The sequence below is a fragment of the Rana temporaria genome, chromosome 7, assembly GCF_905171775.1.
Source record: "Rana temporaria chromosome 7, aRanTem1.1, whole genome shotgun sequence".
NCBI lineage: Eukaryota > Metazoa > Chordata > Amphibia > Anura > Ranidae > Rana > Rana temporaria.
In genome coordinates this window covers 130,567,915-130,582,942 of record NC_053495.1, presented here as the reverse complement: position 1 = coordinate 130,582,942, position 15,028 = coordinate 130,567,915, and the positions used below count along the sequence as shown (strand labels likewise).

At 42.9% G+C, this 15,028-nt stretch overlaps 1 protein-coding gene across 2 annotated transcripts in view; it reads right to left on the bottom strand.

Moving 5' to 3' along the window:
• PTBP2 (polypyrimidine tract binding protein 2) overlaps positions 1–14,416 on the bottom strand; it is a 137,638-nt gene extending 123,222 nt beyond the window's left edge. Inside the window, exon 1 of one of the 2 annotated variants that reach the window (XM_040359977.1) lies at positions 14,153–14,416. In XM_040359977.1, the coding sequence (XP_040215911.1) occupies positions 14,153–14,160 (8 nt within the window). In that variant the 5' untranslated portion in view covers positions 14,161–14,416. Of the gene's footprint in view, positions 1–5,612; positions 5,642–14,152 lie in introns of those variants that run through there. The other variant, XM_040359979.1, reaches the window with a different exon arrangement.
• Between the last annotated feature and the right edge of the window lie 612 nt (positions 14,417–15,028).

The window sequence follows — 15,028 nt, the reverse complement described above, 5'->3', positions numbered from 1 at the left end:
GTTGTTTCTTAGCCGGGAAAGCCTTCTTTTTGTCGGCTGTTCTATCCAGAATTTTTTCAAGATCCGGTCCAAACAGTAAGTCCCCTGAGAAGGGTAACCCGCAGAGTTTGACTTTAGAGGCTGTGTCCCCTGTCCAGGTTTTCAGCCATACTGCACGTCTGGCTGAGTTCACCAGGGCAGCGGATCTAGCTGACAACTTAATTGATTCAGCTGACGCATCAGCCATGTACCTGATTGATTTTAAAATCAATGGAAAGGATTCCAAGATATCCTTCCTTGGTGTACCAGCTTCTACATGGTTCATCAGCTTTTCCACCCAACACTCCAAGTTTCTTGCCACCACTGTGGAGGCCATTGCAGGTTTTAGACTAAGAGAAGTAGAGTCCCAAGCTTTCTTTAACAGGGAGTCCGCTCTTTTGTCCATGGGATCTTTTAGTATCCCCATGTCTTCGAACGCAAGATCCGTGCGTCGAGACACCTGGGAAAAGGCAGCATCAACTTTTGGCTTTTTATTCCAGGCTTCAGAGTCTTTATCTTCAAAGGGAAATCTTTTCCTTAGACTTTTAGAAAAGAAGGGGCCCCTTTCTGGATCTTTCCACTCTTTTCTAATAGTATCTGATACTACTTTGTGAACTGGAAAAACCTTGTGTTTGGAGGCATCCAGACCCTGGTACATTTTGTCATGAAGAGATAATTGTACCTCCTCTTCTTGAATATCAAGTGTAGTATAAATTGCTTCAAGAAGATCATCTACTTCATCTAGAGAGACTTTGTATCTGGAATTTCTGTACTCTCCCTCTTCCTCCTCATCTGAATCCCTGAGTGAGCGAAGAGTACTTGTCCCTTCATCCCCTGAATCCGCAACCTCTGACCTTGAGGTGGAAGCTTTTGGGCTGGGTGGTAAATGTTGGGGTTCAGCTTGCACTGCTGGAGTCTGAACCAACATAGATTTGACCGAGTTTAAAGAACTTGCAAGTTCTTGTACTGAAGAAAATAACGCTTTATATTGCTGGGATGTCTCTTCTTCTACTAAATCTTTAATACAAGATTTACACATTGCCTTCTGCCATGAATCTCTAAGAGGGTTTTTGCAGGCAGGACATTTCCTTTGAGTTGGTGGCTTTTTAGTTTTTTGTTTCTCCTAAAAACACAAAAAAGGGTATTTTACCATTGGAGAAACAATAGGTTTTTTACAAACAAGGAAAAAACCGCCACCACTTTAAAAGGAAGATGTGATAAAAAAAGATCCACAGCTAACCAAACACCACCCAGTGCAAACTGTCAGGGACCGAGAGAAGTTACCTCTGACCCTGCATTACAGGCTCCCTAAAGGAGGACAAATAACAGACCACATAAGCCCAATAGTAAGGATAGAGGCACCGCTGTACCCCCCTACCTGGACCTGAGCAGCGTCTGAGGCGCCTGTCTCCGCCATGGCTGTAGATTCTTCCATCGCCGAGAGAAACACAGCCGGGACTGAATGATTTTTAAATCTTTCCCGGGTCCGCGCGTCATCAAAGACGGCCGGAACCGGAAGACGCCGCTCTTAGACCTGTCCCCTGACCTCTGCGTTACTAGGCGACGTGGACCACGCGTCGCCACGCCTCTACAGGAAACTACGCCGCTGTGCATGACGTCACCCGCCCGCCAGGACCCGGGACCGTCATGCGGCGTTTCAAAAAATAAACACCGCCAATGCGGTAGTGTGCCGCCCGGCCACCTGAGCCAAAAACAGCGGACCCCTGGGCACTCAGCGCCGCTTCCTGTAGAGCCTTCACTCCACTGAGCAGGGAGAGGCTGGAGACTCCGGAGGACTCCCCCCACCCTTAGGGGAGCCTGGGATGGCCACTGCACACCAAACAGATACGGTAAGGCTTACCCCTCCAACCTTGGAAAGAGCGCAGCACCCCTGGTCCACAAGCATGCGCTTCCACCATGGCGGAGGAAACACAATAACTGAGGCCATGGTGGAAGAGGAGGGCTTTTAAAGATTAGCATGTGTTTCCTAATGAAGAGGCGGAGCTGCGCTCTCTCCAAGGTTGTCCTGAAAGGCGACTGGAGAAAAAACAGTAAAGTTAGGCCAATTTTTGGTATAAATGTGAATGATGATGTTACGCTGAATAGATAGATACCTGTGTGTGGAGTCATTTTGAGGGGACAGCAAATGTACACTTATATACTTTACATTGAAGCAAAGTGCAATTTATTCAGTGTTGTCACATGAAAAGATATAATAAAATATTAAAAAAAAAAAAAAAGTCAGAAGTGTGTGTGTATAATTTTTTTTTTTTCAAATGCAAAAATGCACTTTAATAAAAATACAGGGCTGTGGAGTCGGTAGATAAATGTTCCGACTCCGACTCCTCAGTTTGATGTACTTCCGACTCCCCGACTCCTCTGTATTAATATGCGAATGTATTTTATACATTCCTTGAGGGAAAGAAACGCAACCTACCACAGGACTACTGGCTGGGAAGCCAACAGTCTACTGTATTGCACAGTTTAAGCAAAAGACAAACACAATGAAAACAATCAAGTGGCTGGATAGTAGCAGCAGGCATAAACATCAGGAACAGGATCTTTACCAGTTCAAAAATACAAACCACATTATTTGGTTGTTTTAGAACAAAAACAAAGCTTATCTATAATGGACCAAAAACAAAATCTGCAAAACCTAGAAATGGTTTATATTAATCTTGAAATGTAGTTCTAGGCTTAGCAAATGCAAATCAATTCAATGTAGAGTTCTAAGGACGAGAATTGCCTCTGCCAGATCCTCTTTCATAGAGGCTCTTAAGTCAGACTTTATTATTTTTAGGGCTGAAAATAATCTTTCGACACTGACTTGGGTGGGTGGCATTGCAGTAACTATTCTGGCCACATCACTAACGATCTCTGGATAAACAAGGATGGCTTCTTCAACAGTAAGTTTTGATGAGCGATCATACTTTTCAACTTCTTTTAGTGCTTTATAAAACTCCTGTTGGAATTTTTTTATTTGGACACTTACTGGTTCTCTAACATGCGTTCCCTGTAAAAGCACAACACTATGGAAAGTATAAGTATTGCAGCTCCTAATTGTGCGTTGCGTGCCATATAGTGAAGCACATGAAAAGCATGCTTCTTCACGGTCACTTAACGTGTTCGTTTTGCGGTTACGTGAGGCACTGCATGCATTGGTCTTTATTCTTACAGTAGAGAAGTCATTAATTATAACTTTTTTTGAATTGGGACATTTAAACTTGCTTTTTTTTTTTAATTCCAATCTAAATTTAGTAGGAGTCGGTGCATTGTTTGCCGACTCCGACTCCAGGTACCCAAAATTTCCCCTGACTCCAACTCCTCGACTCCGACTCCACAGCCCTGTAAAAATACACACTTTTTTTTATATGAAAGATGCTACACTGAGTAAATGGATACCCAACATGTCACACTTTAAAATTGTGCAAGCTTGTGGAATGACTAAAAACTAAGGTACTTAATCTCCATAGATGACGCTTTAACGTTTTTTACAGGTTACCTGCTTAGAGTTCCAGGAGGTCTAGCACTAGAATTATTAGTCTAGCTATAACATTTGCAGCGATACCACACACACACACACACACACACACACACACGGGGAGAACACCATTTACACATGCTTGTGCAATTTATGTATGCACTCGCTTCTGCACGTGAGCACGGAGGAATGGGGGGCACTTTAAAAAAATGTTTTCCTTATTTTAGGTTTTATTTTTACGCTGTCCCTTCAACTTTTTTGTTATTATCGTATATACTCGAGTATAAGCCGACCCGAATATAAGCCGAGGCACCTAATTTTACCACAAAAAAAATATCTGCATGCCTCACTGTGTTCATGACTAGACTAGACTGACATTTAACATGGGAGTCTATGGAAGGGGTGCCGGCTTTGAAAAATCGATGCTCCCCAGCCGTAGGCCCCCTAAATCAGGCGCAAAAACGTGACTCGAGTATAAGCCGATGGGGGGCATTTTCAGCACACAAAAAACGTGCTGAAAAACTCGGCTTATATACGGTACTTTTATTCCTATTACAAGGAATGTAAACATCTCTTGTAATAGAAATAAGGATGACATGTCCTCTTTTATGGGGAGATCTCTGGTCAAAAAGATTCCAAATCTTTCCTTTACAATCAAAAGAAAAATTGTTTACCATTTTCGCCATAGACCAGAGCAACACTGCCGACCAGCAGGGGGGCAAAGCAATCTAGCGGCGAATGAGTTGTTCGGACCGCTTTCATGAGAAAGCCAGCCCCTGCAAAAGAAAAAAAACAAAAAAACACAACACACAAAAACACCAGGGTTATGGCGGATAACTTTAGCCATAACCCTGTGAACCACTTGCAAACAGTGTATATATATATATATATATTACACACACGGTATTAAAAGCACAAAAAACACCTTGCCATGGTGCACTGGCAGGCATGGTGACATCATAGGATGCTTCTAACCTCGCCCTACGTCTTTTATCTATACAGGGCACAGAAATATTATTCATCTTGTAATAAGATGCAGAGCCAAATGTCCCAAATTTCTTTCTGCACAGCTCTCAGAGAAGGAGCCACTTTAGTTAAAGTATGACATAATTGGCAAAAAGTTCCATCTTATGGGAATAATCTAACATTGATACAAAAGACTCATCCCAATAGCCATAACGGGTCCATCACAAGGGCAAATTGTTACCATCACCAAACATACTTGGGTTTACCAAAATACAACAGAGTGCAGCTGCATTTACCAATTTAGGGTTTTTTAGAAACAGTTTTAATTGTTTTGGCTGGTTATGGAGATTTATTTTTTAATTTATGAATGGGTGCATCTATCAAGAAAATGGTGGGAAACGTGTGGGTATATAAAAAGCAAAATAAGCAAAAGATAAAAATGCTAGTGGGCACCTTTACCTGCAGCAACTTTCGATGACCCCATTTAGATAGGGCAAACCTCTGGCACTTCCTAGTAGTGTTGCATACTGCCTGCCCCTGTCCTTGTAAGGGGCCAATAGGAATGTACTTTTGGGGGCAGGAGGGCACAGCAAGCTCTAACAAAACGAAGAAAGTCCTTGATGCCACAGAGAAATTACTATGGCATACTGGAATATTCGATGGCCTATGTTTCTAAATCTGGAAGAAACCTTGTGGTAGGCACCAGTAATGCAGGTTTCGAACAAAAACTTTTAGCTTTCTCACTTCTATTCTTGGTGTACAAACATCAAACACCCCTTTTTAATAGTCTTTGAAACCACTTTTTTTTTTTTTTACCTTCAAGCATTCTATGCTAAGACAGCACTGCGAGCCATTGGCTCCCACTGCTGTCAATCACAGCCAGTGAGCCAATAGAAAGAGGGGGTGGGGTGAGAACCTAAGCTCTGTGTTAGGAGCAAGCAGTTTTCTTTGGGGGCACTTGCCAGTATGGAGGGGCCAGAATCGCAATCGGGGTAATCGAGAAGAGGGAGATCGATGCTGCTCTGTGCAAAACTATTGCACAGAGCAAGTATAACACATTAAAAAAAAAAAAACACCACACACACCAACTTGTCTTTAAATTTGACTTTAATTATTGTGACCATTTGTAGCATTGTAAAATCTTTACCTGAAATATCTTCCTGAATAAGATTTAGGAATAGCCAACCACACTACATAGACAGGTAAAAACAAAACAAAAAAAACTCCTTTTAATTTAGACAGTTCAAGTATCTCAGTGTTATGTAATAACGTTTGTTTATGACTATTCATACTTTTATTAATTACAGTGTTCAGGTAATCAACCAGAATAATTTTTGAAAGTAGTAATATATTTTTTTTACGTACAGTCACACTTCTGGGAATCATATGTAAAACTATTTTTTAATGTAGGACTTTTGTGAGGCCTAATCTCATTCAGTCCATTGTTTTGTCTGTCTCCTAACCAGAAGGCTTAATTATCTCCATCATGCTGTATTTATAAAGGCGGATGCAACGGTCCCAATGAGCAGGGTATCCCTCCTCCTTTCCACCATGAGACAGAGCCATGTAATGTGCTGACTGTTCTCACTGGTTCAATGCCAAGACACAAAGGGCTGATTCCATATGGTTACAACTTCCACCCAAAGACTGTCCTCAAATCAAAGCTTTCTATTTCTTTTATCTGTTCCTGTCTACTGCAATGTGCTAAACACAAAAACAAGCCAAACCACACTTAGTGATAGACAAAACAGTAATGACATTAAAAATATCTTTTGCCTTAAAGACAGCCAGTGTTACTAATAGTGTGGATGAAATCACTAAAGCTGTAGAGATAAAAACTATGAATCAATTGTGTCAAAGCAGACCGATATAGACCGAGGTCTTCAGAAGTTATAATCAATTAACCCTTTACATAGTAAGGCCTTGTATACATCTGTGCAAATAAGGATTATTTTACATGGCTCTGTTGAAAAAAAAAATTGTTAAAAACGCGTATGCGTTTTTCATAAATTTCTGATGCATTTTTTGTTGGTATGCACCTGTGAAACATGGACATGCAACCAAAAACGCATTAAAAATGCAACAACTGTGCATTGATGATGCATTTGACACATTTCCTATTCATTTCAAAGGGAAGCTGTTTTGAATGCACCAAAGATGTAGCATGCAAGACTTATATATATATATATATATATATATAAATAAATATTGAAAAGTCTTGCATGCTACATCTTTGGTGCATTCAAAACTGCTTCCCTTTGAAATTAATAGGAAATGTGTCAAATGCATCATCAATGCACAGTAGTTGCATTTTTAATGCACACACACACACAGGGTTTGACAAATTTGCTTGGAATCTAGGAGCCAGCTAAAAAAGTTAGGAGCCAGGAAACGCGCCCCGTCCCGACGAGCTTGCGCGCAGAAGCGAACACATACGTGAGCAGCGCCTGCATATGTAAACGGTGTTCATACCACACATGCGAGGTATCGCCGCGATCGTTAGAGCGAGAGCAATAATTCTAGCCCTAGACCTCCTCTGTAACTCAAAACATGCAACCTGTAGATTTTTTTTAAACGTCGCCTATGAAGATTTTAAAGGGTAAAAGTTTGTCGGCATTCCACGAGCGGACGCAATTTTGAAGTGCGACATGTTGGGTATGAATTTACTCGGCGTAACATTATCTTTCTTAATATTAAAAAAATGGGGATAACTTTACTGTTGTCTTATTATTTTAATTAAAAAAAGTGTAATTTTTTCCCAAAAATGTGTGCTTGTAAGAACGCTGCGCAAATACGGCGTGACAGAAAGTATTGCAACGATCGCCATTTTATTCTCTAGGGTATTAGGATAAAAAATATATATAATGTTTGGGGGTTCTAATTAGAGGGAAGAAGATGGCAGTGAAAAATTACATTAGAATTGCTGTTTAACTTGTAATACCAACGGCCACCACCAGATGGCGCCAGCTCACATCTGGTGGTAATAACTTGCAATACCAACGGCTCACCACCAGATGGCGCCAGCTCACAAAAAAAAAATGTTTTTTTTTTTGCCCACCTTCCAAGCCAAGTCGCCAGGACACTATTTCTAGTCGCCATGGCGACCTGGCGACCGAGATTTGTCGAGCCCTATATATATATATATATATATATATATATATATATATATATATATATATATATATATATATATATATATATATATATATATATATATATATATATATATATATATATATATATATATATATATATATATATATATATATATATATAATCAGAGACCCTTGAGAATAAAATGGTGATTTTTGGTGTGGAAAAAAAAAAACACACACACACACACACACACACACTTAAACACACAGTAAAGTTAGCCAAATTGTTTTGTATAATGTGAAAGATTATGTTACGCCACCAGAATCGTGAAAGGATCATGATCTTTATTCCAAGCAAAAAAAATAAAAAAAATTGTGATTCTTATTTTACCCAGAATCGTGCAGCTCTACTGGACAGTTCCTGAAAAAAACTCTATGGGGACCATGTTGACATGTTTTGTATCCATCTATTCAATGCAACTTCATAGTTTACGTTTTTAAATTAAAATTGCCCTTTGATGTATTTTATACTAATATGGATTTGATAAAACTGCAGTTTTGTGGCACAAAATAAAAATGTAACTACCCCCATTTTATTCTCTAGGGTCCCAGCTTTCAGAAAATATACTCATATGTTTAGGTGTGCATCTAATCTTCAAGTCTAAAATGTGCATTTTATACAGGGGCAAAAATGGTTTTGGCAACAGTGAGGTGAAAGCGGGCTCTTTCACACGGGCGGACCATCCGGTCCGCCTGCCAGTTTTTTAGGCGGACTTGAATGGGCGCTCCGTGCTCCTCTATGGAGCCACAGATGTCAGCGGTGACATGCCCGCTGACATGCGACCCACCAAAGTGTGACGAAGGAAAACCCTATTTTCCCTCCGTCTGGTGGATCGGACGACAACGGACTCTACGGTCTGTCGTCATCCGATCCCCCATAGGGGAGAGCGGCGCTCTGACAGACCTGTCCTCTGCCAGCTCAGCGGGGATCGACGGAGCCACCCCCGCTGAGCAAAGCGGAGCCCACACACGGACCGTGTGAAAAAGAGTGATTACAGAGGACATAAATCAAAACAAATGCGTTTTATTGCCAACATATTGATAAAGCCCAGTCCAACTTTCTCAAGCATTTGAATATACCACTGATGCTTTGACTTATCTCTGCTTTAAGACAATGAGAGTCTTTATACCAGTTTTGGATTTGAATGGATTTCTTTGTGGGTGAGCACCAGGACATTATATACACGGTTTATACCTCATAAAAAGTTAAAAACAATGTTTGTGAGGCAATTATATAGACAAACAAAATTCACAGTTCATATTTAATAGAGCGCTTATTCTTGGAAGTTCTATTCAGATAGCCATAATATAGCATGCCTGTTCTGTCCCATAAGAATGCGACATGATATGTGCTTTCCTTGCATGGTTGAGAAGTCGCCAACTTGACAAACTTACCCATGTTACCGATATTGCTTCAAGTTGTACTCGGGCGATGCCTGTCTGCCGGCTGGCCGAAGACCCAAACAAAGCAGATCGGCTTTGTTTGGGTCTAGTAACCGGGACACTTCCGGATTACTAGCATCCTAAGGCACCAGTTTTAAAAAATAGAAAGTATTCAACTTGACATTTTGAATACTTTCAAGTGCAAAAGGAGGGGTACCTGTCACTGCCTATTACCGTCACAAGGGATGTTTACATTTTTGCTTTGTTAAGTCGGAGCGACTTTAGTAGTGTGCATTAAGACGGCTCTCATTCACTTCCTTGTAATTTGTCATGTCACCCCCCAGGTCACGGTAGTGTGAACTGGCTCTTACCCTGCGACTGACCTAGTTCAAGCCTTGATCTAGCCATTTTTTTCCTTTAATTTCTATTTACACAAACTTGTTGATTTACATCTTTCGCCCTGCATGGATAGAGATTACAATGCATCTTTCACTCCACTCGAGAGAAGGAAAACAGGGGTGGGCTGCACAGTGACTGATCACTGTGACAGCCAATCAGAGGCTCTTACAGCATTTAGGTGAGCCGGAATCAGAAGTCCCAGGTCCCAATCATTAGTGGTGAGAGCCCAGTCTCTGTGCTTGGAGTGTGCGGTGTGGCATGCCGTCAGTACAAATACCGATATGCATATATGCAGCACCACAGATAAAGGGCCCATCCGTGAGGCTGTATACGAGTACTCTAGATGGAGACGGGTTAAAGCAGATCTCATCTTCCTCCCTCCGGGCAGACATCATATGATGTCTTTGTTTTCCTGGACTTCGAGACTCATCACTGTGTACCCGATGCGCGTGCCTGGTGGCCGCCGGGGACCCGCGATTGCTCATCACAGAGCAGGGACGTCACGGATAAACACACAGATCCACATCCTGTCAAAGGAGAGAACTGATCGTATGTTCCTTAAATACAGGAACAACGATTAGTCTCCTTCCCCCCCCCCCCCACAGTTAGAGTCACTCCCTAGGACACAAAATCAACGCCTTGATTGCCCCCTAGTGTTAACCCCTTCCCTGCCAGTCACATTTATACAGTAATCAATGCATTTTTATAGCACTGATCGCTGTATAAATGTGAATGGTCCCAAAATAGTGTCAAGTGTCCGATATGTCCACCGCAATGTGACAGTCAAAAAAAAAAAAACGCTGATCGCCATTAGTAGTTAAGAAAAAAAAAAAAAAGGTAGAGATATATATATATATATATATATATATATATATCTCTACCTTTTTTTGAAGACGCTATAACTTTTGCGCAAAATCAATCAATATACGCTTATTGCAATTCTTTTTTACCAAAAATATGTAGAAGAATACACATTGGCCTAAACTGAGGTAAAAATAGTTTAAAAAAAAAATTTGGGATATTTACTGTAGCAAAAAGTAAAAAAAATGTGTGTTTTTTTTTTTTCAAAATTTACGCAATTTTTTTGTTTAAAGTGCAAAAAATAAAAAACCTAGAAGTGATCAAATACCACCAAAAGAAAGCTCTATTTGTGGGGGGGGGGGGGGGAATTATAATTTGTGTACAACATCGCATGACCACACAATTGTCATTCAAAGTGTGACAGTACTGATTGGGTGGGGGAGGAGGAAGTCACATGACCCCTCCCCCTCTGGACACTTACATGCCGCAGGTCTGTAAGTGTCCTTCAGGATTCGGTCCACCACCTCCATGGCCAGGCTGTGTGGATGGTTGTCCTCTCTCTGGCTCTCCACACATGGACCCACCTCTCTCTATAGACAGTAGCCAGCGTCCTGCCCCATCCCCGCACTACATTCTGCCTTTTACACAAAGCCGCTCACCTCCGGATTACACTGCCCACAATGCACCGCGGCCTACTCCGGCCCAACTCTCACTGCGGACTACCCCGACATCCGCCGCAGGGAGTGATGGGAAATGTAGTCCGGAACGTGCGGTGCTGAGCTCCTCAGTGACACATGGAGATCGAGGAGGAGGGAGTGGAGGACTGGGTCTGTCAGAGGGACACTACCACAATGGGCGGAACATGCCCCCTTTCTGGATCGGCTTTTTTTTTCATTTGGCCGAATGACAAAAACTGTTTTCGGACGCCGAAATTTCGGTGCACCACTATCAGTTTCCATTACTGCCATGGTCAGATTAAAACAGGAAAGGAGGAGGACTAGCACGGTCATCAAGTTTTTTATAGCCAAGGATGCAATAGAAAAGACTACAATCATAAACACATACTTGATAACAAAGACGCATGACATTTTACATTTTGGGGTAACAACTTTGTTTCTTTGTAGTCATTGCAGCCAAGTCTGTGATTATGAATTTTAGTTACCCTAGAGCTGACTTATTTCCTGTAAAACAGGCGTACTGCACAGTGGTGTGAATAGGCATAAAGAATACACATATGTATACACAATTCCTAGGGGATACAGGCGCATTTCCATACCAAAACATTTTTAATAAAACAAATGACAGACAATGAGATACATTCAATATGTATTCACATGCTAAATCACAGACCATATAAAGCAGGAATATTTAGCGAGAGGCCTGGACAGTCTCACAATACGTGCTGATTGATTACCCACTCACGTCACTGAGGAAAAATCATGCTACGCATGCTCATTACGAACGCAACTCAAAACCAATCCTAGTATAAGCACACCATGCGTAATACAATTTGCTCAGAACAATCACATTTCGTCTCATCCAATCAATATTGTTTTTGACCTCTTAGAAAGATTCCAGCCATCTCACTGAAAGCACAACCCACACACAATGCAATCATCAAATGGGTGAAAAGTAATAAAGGCATGGGCGCATTTATTGTGTATACAGCATCTCGTTCATGAATGTGCACACTTTTCATAGTATTCAATGAAACAGAAAAGATAAAGATTGGCACCCATTTGCTGTATAAACACAATAATTCCTATTCTTGAGTGTTGTAACTCATAGCAACCAGTCATCATTAGGCCTCAATAATTAAGCATATTATCTATATAGGATCATGCAGCAGTCTGTACAAATCAATGACAGGCTACAGGAAACATTGCTGTACATACATCCCAGCATTTATAGCCATATGGGTAAGAGTAAGCAGCCCTGGACAAACACGGTCTACATCCAGGGCCACTCATCCATTCCTGTACAGATGTAAATGCCCAGATGTGCAGACTGCTGTGGCATCTGTCAGCCTATCATTTGTTTGTTCAAGTGGCTGTACATAAACATATGTGACCACCAGACAGCCATGTGAGATCTTAAAAGGGTTGTAAACCTTTGTGTTTTTTCACCTTAATGCATTCTATGCATTAAAAGTGGTAGTAAACTCTGTACTACCACTTTTAACTACAGGTAAGCCTATAATAAGGCTCACCTGTAGGTAAAAAGAATATCTCCTAAACCTGTACGGTTTAGGAGATATTCCACTCACAATGAGCCGCTGACTGCAGCGGCGCATGCACAGCGGGGATCCTCGGATAAGAGCCCGGTGTAGTGTCACAGTTTGCTGCCTATCGTAGAATGCTGCGGAAGTCACGTGGCGGCCAAATGCGCATGCGCGATGCGTTCCAAACGCAAGTGCGATGCGTTCCAATGGATTTTCAACAGTACACACCAGCGAACCCGGCATTCAGGGCGACGTGGATTTAGAGGAAAGTGGCCAGTCGGCCTCCTGGCTCTTTTTTTAACATCCTCCAATCCACGGGGATGTTAAGGAAAGAGCCTGGATGCCAACCGAGGTTTCACTGGTGTGCACTGTCGTGAATCCATTGGAACGCATCGCATTTGCGTTTGGAACGCAACGCGCATGCGCAGTTGGCCGCCACGTGACTTCCGGAGCATTCTAGGATAGGCAGCAAACTGTGACAATACACCGGCAGCTGCCGGAAAGAAGTCTCTGGCGCGTATGCGCGGGAGTGACGACATCGCCGCTCCAGCCAATCACAGACCCTCACCGACATGCGCTCGTGACCAGCGGCAGAAAACTCACTAATTACTCTGCTGCCATCTAGTGGCGGTAGATGTAATTGCGGTAACACCGCCCAAGTAATGGGAACGGCGATGCAGAGAGGGGAAGAGTAATCAGGTAGATTACTCATTACCCTCAAAAGGGGCTGCGTTAGGTAACAGCGTTTATTTAAACGCCGTTACTTACAACACTGCTGGACAGCATGCGTTGTGAACTGGCCCCAAGACCAAATCTCTTTTGGCGTACAGGGAGAGCCCCTGGCACACACAGATTTTTCCAAATTGTCTTGCATGCGGTCTAAAAATGGCGCAGCGGGCATCAAATTAAAGTCAGGTACGTGAAGTTGACACACAATGTGCCACCATTAGAACTATTGTGCCACTATCAGAATGCCTGCGAGACGGTGCTGCAAAATGGCTGTGCGAATTTCATACATTACATACATTCTGCCTACATTTTAGTTGGGGTCCCACCATTGCAGTGACATGAACAATACACGGTGACGTGCTGGCGTGGCGCCATTCATTCTGGCACCACGGCGCACTTGCAATGGAATGCGCTGCCAAAAATACTGCACGTGGGATATCTGGCCTTTCGTGGTTCGCTGGGAAGTCTATTTAAAATGAATAAGTTGCGTGAATCTGGAGAAGACCGATGTGGCACGAACAGGCCCTTAGGATTGATATAATCATTTAGAAATCATGGTGGCAGGTGGTGGTATAAGAGGCATTCTGACTGGTTGCTATGGGTTACTGAAGTGTGAACAAAGCAGTATGCTTACAGAAAAAGGCCCAGTCATCCAGCTAGTGACAGCTGCACCTGCTTCCACTGAGGCCCAGGGAGCCATGAGAACAAAGATGACGGGTGGGTAGGTGCTGTGAGGGGGCCTCCGATCTGTACAGACCACCATTCCGTTCTGAGGACAGGCAGGGGCCTTTCTCACATGGAGACCTCGCCGCAGCCTCCGTCCCAGTGCGCTTTCCCGTCACCGCTCCACATACAAGCAGGCCAAGTCTCAGGTGACAGTCCCGAGATGTCACTTCCCGCCTCTCTGAGGTGCGGCGGGAACCTCTCCGGACACCACAGCACCGTCTACAGCCGCTTTCATTCCACCCATCCACCACACACACAGCCCCAAACACCTACCCGTCCATGGCCGCGCCGCTCACACACTCCTTATGTTCTCTTGTACAACAGCTCCGCCGCTCCGCTCACACAAACAAAATGGCGCCGCCGGAAATTGCCGAGTCTTGGGCGAGCCGCGCGACGACACTTTACGGAAATCACCGAGCTCGGCGCGCCAACAGGGATTGTGTCAGCCTTTGCTCCGAGTCCTGAGAGAAGAAAGGAAAACAAATGGCGCTCTGACTCCAGGGAGCGGTGTCTGGAGATTACCCAGCCAAGCTCTGGTCACGGGGTGGCCTTATGTCTTCTACGCAAAATAATAAAGAAACACTGGGGAAGAGTTACTAAAACTGGAGCCCTCAGGAGCTGGTGCAGCTGTGTGTATAGCAGCCAATCAGCTTCTAACTTCAGTTTTTTCAACAAAGCTTTGACAATAAAACCTGCAAGCTGATTGGTTTTTATCCAGAGCTGCACCAGATTTTTCCCTCTACAGCTTTAGTGAATCCCCTTTATTGGCTTTACTTTCAGCTTTCTGATAGTTGTCTTTTATTTCTCCGAAATAAATTTCAAAAAGATGCTGCTCCAAAAAATTTAGCCTGGGTTCACATTATAGCGATGCAGGAACCAGTGCGGTTCCAGCTCTGGTTCCCACATTGCATCTCCCGCAGGCAATTCATACAATGTGAAAGACACCCCCAGATTGGTTCGCAGATTGCAGTGCGAACTGTGGATTCGCACAGGAATCAGGTTGCATCAGTTTTTATGCAAATCCAGCCATACAACTGTATGGCTGCACTAAGGTTCCACCTCATTCCTTTAAACCCAAACACATATGAATTACACAGGTTCTGAGGCTAAGACTCCTTTCACACTAAGGGGCTTTGCAGGAGCTATAAC